At 37.4% G+C, this 10202-nt stretch overlaps 1 protein-coding gene and 2 pseudogenes across 2 annotated transcripts; 2 read left to right on the forward strand and 1 right to left on the reverse strand.

Moving 5' to 3' along the window:
* Positions 1 to 22: 22 nt before the first annotated feature.
* Positions 23 to 1303, reverse strand: LOC111275494 (uncharacterized; annotated as a pseudogene).
* Positions 1304 to 1639: 336 nt separating this feature from the next.
* On the forward strand, positions 1640 to 10162 carry LOC111275535 (putative amino acid permease 7; annotated as a pseudogene). Its single transcript, XR_016333554.1, has 8 exons — positions 1640 to 1780; positions 1923 to 2156; positions 3251 to 3344; positions 3516 to 3727; positions 3833 to 3964; positions 4020 to 4022; positions 8817 to 9042; positions 9225 to 10162. The product of XR_016333554.1 is annotated as a putative amino acid permease 7 (transcript).
* Positions 4267 to 5633, forward strand: LOC149511779 (uncharacterized). Its single transcript, XM_089754209.1, has one exon. The coding sequence runs from the start codon at positions 4346 to 4348 to the stop codon at positions 5213 to 5215; it is 870 nt and encodes a 289-aa protein (XP_089610335.1). The 5' UTR covers positions 4267 to 4345; the 3' UTR covers positions 5216 to 5633.
* Positions 10163 to 10202: the final 40 nt, after the last annotated feature.

The following is a 10202-nucleotide window of genomic DNA, read 5'->3' on the forward strand; positions in this document are numbered from 1 at the left end:
TGATGCACCTGAGATATTAATGAAAATATATAATTATTAGCAAATGCACAACTCGGCAAAAGCTTCCCATCACAGTTAAGGACTAATTCCATATAAACTCTAAGCAATAACGCCGCAGATCATGCTCTGAGTTCATGCAGCCTAATAATTATTTTCAGCAGGAAGAGGTATAGAAAGAAAAGAGAGGATATTCACCTGAGACACCAGAAACCACCTCGGTAGCTGAGATTTTATAGAAAGGAACACCAGTCTCATAGGCAATGGCGTGGGGCAATTTGGTCTTGCCGCAGCCAGGCGGACCATGCAGCAAAATGCCAGCCATTGGCCTAACTCCCAACCAACCACCGTGGCAAATGTGGATGGTAAATAGGAACTATGACTTCCATCTTCAACTCCTCCAACACTCCCAACACTCCAGCCTTTGTTTTATCAACTCAGCACTGTCTTTGTTTGCAGTTCCACCTACATTGGTTATATCAATCTTGTTATTAGGCTTATTAGTTGCAACCTCCATTTCGATGTTTTTTTTTCTTCAAGCTTTGATTTTGTGTTGTTGGATTGAGTGTAACCTTTTCGTAGCATTGATTTCATTAAGTCAAACTTGGGTTCCCCTTTTTGGCCATAAATGGCATCTTCTGAAGTTGAAACTGCCCCATCTTCTTCTTCAGATGAGTCCGAGTCTGAGTCGGAGTTGGAAAGGTGGTGCTGAATCTGTCTCCTTTGAATGTGTAATTAAATCCTCCAAACGTTGTAACCATTGTTCAGTCCCATCGGTTCTCGTAAGTTTCTTCCGTGAACGTGATGGAGAAGGAGAAGAGGGAGAGGTGCAATGGAATGTGCATGTTCATCATCAGCAGCATCAAAGTTGAAACAGAAACAGAAAGGGAAGGCTTTTGGGTGTTTTCGGAAGAGGAGAGAAGAGCTTGTTGGACAGCCCTGGTGGAAGGTTGTTGCTTGATGTGTTTATAATCAGGGTAGTTTGGTCGAAGTGGTCGACGATTTCTCTCCTCTTCTCTCCTTTCCTCTTGAAAAGGAAAGATTACTCCTCCAAAACGATAGACTAACGCCCAAGGAGGAGGGAAGAGGCAGAAAAGCAGAAAAAGAGAGCACGGGAGGGAAGGGAAGGGTTGTTTTCGGAAGAAAAATAAAGAAATGGAAATCGGTGATGTGGACTGCACGTTGCTGGGCCCTTCCTTTTTACATTAACAAAGCCCAAAGTCGAATGCCTAAAAAGAAGCACACTGAAGGCCCAAGGAATTGAAGGATATTCAATTCTCCCATGAAGGAGGATACTCGTCAACATACCATTGGTTTGTTTGATACTAGTATGAAACGTTACATGTGTCCGACAATTATTCACTTCGAAAACTATAATGCTTATTAATGTTTAGATTAGGAACCAAAAGAAATGTTTGTAATGTTTTGATCCAAAATATGACAGTGGCAGTGGTAACAATTATTATGATTGTGTTTGTTTGCATTACACGTTTTCACTTAAATATAATCTTCCATATATATATATATATATATATATATAGCGTTGCCTCACACAAGTTCTAGGCAACACGATAGTAAAATTCTATTCCAATTCAAAGTTGCTTCTTCATACGTAAGCCTTCTCCTATAAATATAAATTCATTTCTTTCACAAACTCACAGAGAAACAAAACAACTATACGCCATGGGAGGAGAAGAAGAAGAAGAAGAAGAAGAAGAAGCACATGCTTATCATCAAACCCCATTGTTGCGCCACCCACAACCTATTACTCTCCACAGAACTGGTATGTGTAATGTAAGTTTGATCTCTTGTTTTAATGTTTGTTTCCAGATATAGATCATAAATCCATGATCTATACCATTTCTCAATGTATATATAAGAATATATCTTTAACATGGAACCATTTGATTGATGGTAAATCGAACGGAACGTATGGACCGCGGTGGCACATATAATAACTGGGGTAATAGGGGCAGGGGTGCTTTCTCTGGCATGGAGCATGGCTCAACTTGGCTGGCTCGCAGGACCTTTGGCTATGCTTCTCTTTGCATTAATCACTTTCATTTCCACATATCTTCTCTGCAACTGCTATAGAACTCCTGATCCTGAGCTTGGACCCTTCAGAAATCACTCCTACGTAGACGCTTACATCAATTTAGGTGAGACTATAAAACAGTTTATCGATCGACTCCAGTTTTCAAACTTCAAAGATCTTCTTAATCATTCCATTCTTCAAGTCCCTATCTTCTTTTTTCTTTTTGTTGACAGAGAAACATTGAAAAAACCCTGTATATATCCAGTTTTTTGCATGATTATTGGATGCTAGAGTTTTGAAGGTAGTTAAATAAGAAAGGTTGATGTGGAATAGTAGATTGAATTGCTGAACCTGACAAATTAAGAAAAACGATAGGTAACGTTGTATTTGTAACGCTGCTTCACAATTCTGCAGTCCTAAAAGAATTTTCTTGTCACCGTTGTTGTCTAAAAATTAAAAATAAAATCCATACATGAACGCCCATGAGACTATGTTTTGCCTTGTATTAGAAGGAAATTTAATTAATAAGATAAACGAGCTTCAAAGAAATGCAGCTAAATACCTGCGTAAAGTGAATGCATTGCATATTGCTTAAAAGAAATAAAATCAATGATGATCATGAAAAATTGATCCTGATGGTGATGTCTGTCTGTGGCCTTTGACCGGTATAAACATTGAATCTCTGAGTTAATCATACTGCATACGTGTACAAAACTACACCACTAAATTTCATTGTTTCGGGCAAGTCTTTTCCTGAGTTTCCACTTGTCCGCACCTTCTTCTGGTGTTTGCCACTTTCTATTTTTGGTTTCCTATGGCTATATGTATGCATCAGGAATCTCCAAGAACGTTATAAGAGTTTAAACTTTAAAATTAAATCTAAACAGGCTTTGAAAAAACCAATAGTGGTATATTGTCTTACAAAAAATAGAAAAATGAAAACTAACAGTCAAATAAAATATTAGGATTTGATAAAGCATTTTCATCTTCACGAGCCAGTAATGTAATTTTCTGTCAAAATCATGCACCAGAGCCGTGTCATTGATATAAAAGAAATGGCCAATCTTATATTGAAAGCCAATGCCTACTGAAATCATATCTTTACCAAAATTTATCTCTTGACATCCCTTGTTGGTTGACCTTTTGCTAGCTGTTATTTACTACATTAATTTAAGCTTGCTAGTAATAGATATTTGCTTGCTTAACATGGACTTTCAGGAAAAAAGAATGCACGGGTGTGTGGCCTTTTCGTACAAGTAGGCTTGTATGGTATGGGAATAGCATATACAATTGCATCTGCCATTAGCATGAGGTGTGTTGTTAAGTGCCTTTACTCCCACTGCTTGATCATAATTTGCTAGGGCTAGTTCAGCCAAAAGATGCTGCTGCTGCTGTTACTGCTATTGATTTTCCTCTTTAAGTGGTATGGCTTTAGTTGTCATCGCCACTTCATAAGACCCTAATATTCTACTTGCGAATGCAGAGCAATTCAAAAATCAAACTGTTATCACAAAGAAGGTCATAAGGCTGCATGTTATTCTGGAGATACTTACTATATTCTACCTTTTGGAGTTTTTCAATTAATACTGTCTCAGATACCTGATTTTCACAGCATACAATGGCTATCAATAGTAGCTGCAGTCAAGTCCTCCTATTCTATCATTGGCCTTGCACTTGGCGTCGCTAAAGTTATAGGTAAAATGGTGAACCTTTATTTTTAGATATTTAAATTGCTTATTGTAGAATATTTGAAGGAACTTGACAAAGATTTTTCTGTTGTTGGTATTGCTAAAATTGCAGGAAATGGTTATGTTAAGGGTACCATTCCAGGAGTCTCTAACATCTACTACTGCTGAAAAAGTTTGGCTGGTATCTCAAGCACTTGGAGACATAACGTTTGCCTATCCATACTCCCTAATTCTTATTGAAATTGTTAGTGGTTGAAGCATGCTAGTACTGAAGCATGTTAGTGTGTTAGTGGTTGAAGCAAGTTAGTGTGGCATTTCTGCTGAAACTTTCTGGCAGCAGATTAGTTTAGGTAAAATGATGGGTCTGTGCATGGTGACCCATGCTGTTAGGCCAACAACTTTTGTATTTTTCAAGCCTATAAATTAATGAAATGAAGCTCATGATCAAATGAGCCAATTTACTTCAAGTGACATATTAGTTTCTGCTGTCTTTGTTTGTTCTTCCTCTGCTCTAAATCCATCAATTGGTATCAGAGCATTCTTTAAGTTTTTAGAGGATCTGTGAGTTCCAAAAATTGAGTGAAAAGCCATCAAACACTTTCCAGCCAGCCTTTGTCAACCTTAAATGGCCTCAGGCAATTGTTCCTTACCTCCACCTCCTATTTTTTCTAGTGAGAACTACCAGATATGGACTGTCAAAATGAAGACTTATTTGAGTGCTATTGATTTGTGGGAAGTGGTGGAAAATGAGAAGGAACCACCACAACTTCCTGCAAATCCAACAGTAACTCAAATGAAAAATTATAGTGAAGAAAAGGCAAAGAGGTATAAGGCTAAAAGCTGTATTGAGTCTTCAGTTTCTGATGACATATTCATTAGAATCATGACTTGTGAAACTGTAAAACAAGCTTGGGATGTGCTCAAGAAAGAGTTTCAAGGCAGTGACAAGACAAGACAAATGCAAGTGTTGAATCTTAGAAGAGAGTTTGAAGTCTTAAAGATGAAGGAGTCTGAAAATTTAAAGGAGTACAATGACAGACTCATGAAGATAGTAAACAAGATTAGATTACTTGATGAGGAGCTGTCAGACAAAAGAATTGTAGAGAAAGTTCTTGTCAGCTTACCAGAGAGGTTTGAGTCAAAAATCTCATCCCTTGAAGACTCTAAGGACCTGACCAAGATAACTCCAGCAGAATTGTTCAATGCTCTACAAGCTCAAGAGCAAAGAAGGGCTATCAGACAAGAGAATTCAACAGAAGGTGCTTTTACAGCCAAGGAGAAAGGCAAGATGCAAACAGAAAGCAAAGGCAGAAAACAAGGAGACCAAAAAAACCAAGGTTCTAGAAACAGTGAAAAGAAAAAAAAATTTCCACCATGCTCTCACTGCAAAAAGACTACTCACTTGAAGAAATATTACTGGTACAGACCTAACATACAATGTAGGTACTGTAAGCAACTTGGTCACATGAAAAAGGTATGTAAAAGAAAAAAATAGCAGTAGCCAGATCAACAAGCCAGAGTTGCTGACAATCAACAATAGCTAGAAGAGCAAGTTTTTGTTGCAACTTGTTATGGAACCAGAACCTCCTCCAGTGCATGGCTCATTGATAGTGGCTGCACACACCATATGGCATCTGATATCAACATATTCAAAGAACTAGACAAGACCTGCACCTCTAAAGTCAGAATAGGTAATGGTGATTTCATAGAAGTCAAAGAAAAAGGAGTAGTGACAGTTGAGACACCAACAGGTACCAAACTCATTTCAGATGTGTTATTTGTGCCCAAAATAGATCAAAACCTGTTAAGTGTAGGACAGTTGCTAGAAAATAACTACTCTTTAGTCTTCAAAGACAAGGCATGCATAATTCATGATCCCACTGGCCATGAACTCTTTACTGTTAATATGAAAGAAAAATGTTTTTCTTTGAATTGGCATGAAGCAAACTCCTCTGCATATGCTACTTCACATAATGAATCTTCTTTATGGCATAAAAGGATGGGACATTTCAACTACAATGCATTGAATTTCATGCATAAAAATGATCTTATATTAAACATGCCTACTGTTGAAGTCAGTGCTGGAGTGTGTGAAGTCTGTCAACTAGGAAAATAAAGTAAGTTACCATTTGCAATTAACAAAGCATGGAGGGCAACTGAAAGATTACAACTTGTTCATACTGATGTTTGTGGTCCTATGAGAACCTTGTCCTTGAATGGCAGTAGATATTTCATTGCTTTTATAGATGACTTTACTAGAATGTGTTGGATTTACTTCATGAAACAAAAGTCTGAAGTTGCAAATGTATTTTGGAAGTTCAAGGCTTGGATTGAGAATCAAAGTGGCTGCAAAATCAAGATCATAAGGTCAGACAATGGTACTGAATACACATCTGACAGATTTAATGAGTTTTGTGAAGTTGCAGGAATTGAACACCAACTGACAGCAACTTACACTCCACAACAAAATGGAGTTAGTGAAAGGAAGAATAGAACAATCATGGAGATGGCAAGATGCATGCTGTTTGAGAAGAATCTTCCAAAGAAATTCTCGGCAGAGGCAGTCAATACCTCTGTCTACTTGCTCAACAGGCTGTCCACAAAAGCTTTGAAGGGAAACACTCCTTTTGAAGCCTGGAATGGAAGCAAACCATCAGTGCACCACCTCAGAATTTTTGGCAGCATCTGTTATGTGTTCGTTCCTGATATCAAAAGGGACAAGCTTGATCAAAAAGCAGAAATATGTATTTTTCTAGGCTATAGCAACATCACCAAAGGCTATAGGACTTACAATCCACTTACAAGCAAGATGATTGTAAGTAGGAATGTGAGATTTAATGAGCAAGCTGTCTGGAATTGAAAAAAATCAAAGGGAAAATCAGTCAAGCAAATTACTGCAGACATGATAAGCTTTCAAGATCAAGAAGATTATATGTTTGAAAATGAAATTATTGATCATGAACCAGTGAGAAGAATCAGACCACTCACAGATATTAATCAAAGATCAAATGTTGCTATTCTTGAACCTGTAAGCTTTGAAGAAGTTGTCAAATTTTCAGAGTGGAGAAATGCCATGAAGGAAGAAATTCAAATGATTGAGAAAAATCAAACATGGATGCTGGTTGACAGACCAAGTAACAAAAACATCATTGGTGTCAAATGGATTTTCAGAACAAAGTTGAATGCTGATGGTTCCATCAACAAACTTAAAGCTAGATTGGTAGCTAAAGGCTACTCCCAACAGCTTGGTGTTGATTGTTCAGAGACATTTACTCCAATTGCAAGGTTGGACACTATAAGACTGTTATTAGCCTTAGCAACTCAACAAAGTTAGAAAATATACTAACTTGATGTCAAATATACCTTCTTGAATGGTTATCTTGAGGAGGAGATCTACATTGAACAACCTGATGGTTTTGTTACCAAGAGACATGAAGGCAAAGTCTATCTACTCAAGAAGGCTTTGTATGGATTAAAACAAGCTCTCAGAGTATGGAATTCCAGAATTGATGATCATTTACTGAAGTTAGGTTCAAGAAAAGCCTCAGTGAAGCAACATTGTACATTAAAGTTTTTAACAGTAATGATCTGTTGATTGTTTTTTTGTATGTTGATGATCTTTTGGTGACAGGTAGCAAATCAGCTCTTGTGGAAGATTTTAAGCTCCAAATGCAGGAAATTTTTGAGATGGCAGACATGGGAGAAATGTGTTATTTTCTTGGAATGGAGATTCATCAAGACCAGCAAGAAATCTTCATTTGTCAAAAAAAATATGCAAATGAAATCCTGAATAAGTTTGGGATGGAAAATTGCAAACCAGTCAACACTCCTTTGGCTCAAAATGAGAAACTTGTTAAGGAAGATAGAGCTAACAAAGTTGATGGCTCTATTTATAGAAGCTTGGTTGGTTGCTTATTGTATTTGACAACAACCAGGCCAGACATCATGTATGCTGCAAATTTACTCTCTAGGTTCATGCAAAATCCTAGTGAGTTGCATTTTAAGGCTGCAAAAAGAGTGTTGAGATATATCAAAGGAACCAATGAACTTGGAATTTGGTTCAAGAAGAATGACAGTTCAAGATTGGTAGGATTCACAGACAGTGACTGGGCTGGCTCTCATGAAGACATGAAAAGTACTTCAGGCTATGTGTTTTTCATTGGATTAAATGTGTTCAGCTGGAATTCAAAGAAACAAGGAACAGTGGCTCAATCAACAGCAGAAGTAGAGTATATAGCTGCTGCAGTTGCTGTTAATCAAGCAATTTGGCTAAGGAAAATTCTGTTGGATTTGAGTCAAAAGCAAGATGATCCAACAAAATTTTTTTGTGATAATCAGTCAACAGTTGCAATGGTCAAGAACCCTGTGTTTCATGGAAGAACTAAGCATATTAAGATCAAGTATCACTTTATTAGAGAAGTTGAAGCTGAGAATGAAGTGAAACTGGTGAACAAAATTTTTTTGTGATAATCAGTCAACAGTTGCAATGGTCAAGAACCCTGTGTTTCATGGAAGAACTAAGCATATTAAGATCAAGTATCACTTTATTAGAGAAGTTGAAGCTGAGAATGAAGTGAAACTGGTGCATTGCAAGTCAAAAGATCAGATTGCAGATATTCTGACCAAAGCCTTACCAAAGGCAATGTTTGAAACATTAAGGAAAGGTCTTGGTGTTTCCAGCAGAATTACCAAGGAGGAGTGTTAGTGGTTGAAGCATGCTAGTACTGAAGCATGTTAGTGTGTTAGTGGTTGAAGCAAGTTAGTATGGCATTTTTGCTGAAACTTTCTGGCAGCAGATTAGTTTAGGTACAATGATGGGTCTGTGCATGGTGACCCATGCTGTTAGGCTAACAACTTTTGTATTTTTCAAGCCTATAAATTAATGAAATGAAGCTCATGATCAAATGAGCCAATTTACTTCAAGTGACAGATTAGTTTCTGCTGTCTTTGTTTGTTCTTCCTCTGCTCTAAATCCATCAGAAATGCAGGTGTGACACCCGTTTGTAAGAAGATGAGTTCGTATTTGTTTGGTCTTTGAAGATAGTTTAGGACTGATACGCTGAACTAAATGATGATTACGATTTCAAAACTTGAAGGATACTTTAAAGTCACCTCCTTCGGAAACTGAGACTATGAAGAGAGCTTCAATAATAACAATTTCTTCTACAACCTTTTTCTACATCTGCTGTGGAGGACTTGGATATGCAGCCTTTGGAGATACACACCAGGGAACCTCTTGACAGGTTTGGATTCTATGAGCCATATTGGCTCATTGACTTTGCTAATGCATGCATTGTGATTCATCTAATTGGTGGATATCAGGTACTACTTACATTATATAATTGACATATTCTGGTTTGGGTACACATGCATCATCGTTCTTAGCATTTCCAGTTGCAAAAATGATATCTAGCTTCACGAGAAAGTGTTACCAAATGATTAAAGCCTTATAATTTGTCAGGAAATTGTTAACTTTTGTCTCCATGCATGCCTTCTTTTGGCAGGTTTATAGTCAGCCACTATTTGCAAATGTTGAAAAATGGATCTCTGAGAAATTTCCTGACAGTGGATTCATACACAAGGATTTCAACTTGAAACTCCCTCTTTTACCAGCTTTTCAATTAAATTTTCTCAGGCTTTGTTTCCGCACCATTTTTGTGGCATCTACGACAACTATTGCCATGTAATTTCTATATTTCAACCATGTTTTGGGAGTGTTAGGAGGCCTCTACTTTTGGCCTCTATCAATATATTTTCCAGTGCAGATGTATGTGAAGCAGAGAAATATTGAAGCCTGGTCAAGAAAGTGGGTGGTGCTTCAAAGTTTTAGCATTTTTTGCTTTCCCGTTACGTTGTTTGCCTTGGTTGGATCGATTGAAGGGCTTATAAGTGCAAGATTAAGCTAAGGATCTTTGTTGATTCTGGTCGTGAGAAGACAAGAAACATATACGGTCGAGGATTTTAGTTGTACTGAAACTTATGTTGTTGATTGCATGAAGTAGAAACATGCACATTGGTCACAATCTGGTGGAATAAGACAGGCAATGTACTATTTAGGAGGTTATTGGAAAACGTGGCATTGGGATTAGGTTGTCGGAATGAAATAATTTTCTTATAAATTTATAATGTCCTCTTCAGAATTCAATGGTGTATGCCACCCGTGTGAGGACATTTGCAATGTGAATTACTGAATACTTAGTCTTGGGATTTTCTTGTCAACGTGACAGAGATTGTATGGATTCGCAGGTTGGCTTTTTCCTTGAATGATCTCTCCTTTGAAAGAGTCATGAGCAACTCTGTAAGGATTACTTGTTTCTTGTTCATGGGCTTTAAAATTACTTGAAAACTCCCAAACCGACTTGCATTTGGCCAAGATTTAAGACTTTAGATTCATCAAAGATCCAAGTTTTTTCTTTCTTTTATTTTTTTTTTTAAACTGGCCTTTAACTTTGGTTTATGTTAGGTAGGCTGTGGGTTAAATC

The sequence above is a fragment of the Durio zibethinus genome, chromosome 25, assembly GCF_047325235.1.
Source record: "Durio zibethinus cultivar Kanyao isolate XHJ-2024 chromosome 25, ASM4732523v1, whole genome shotgun sequence".
In the NCBI taxonomy this organism is placed as follows: domain Eukaryota; kingdom Viridiplantae; phylum Streptophyta; class Magnoliopsida; order Malvales; family Malvaceae; genus Durio; species Durio zibethinus.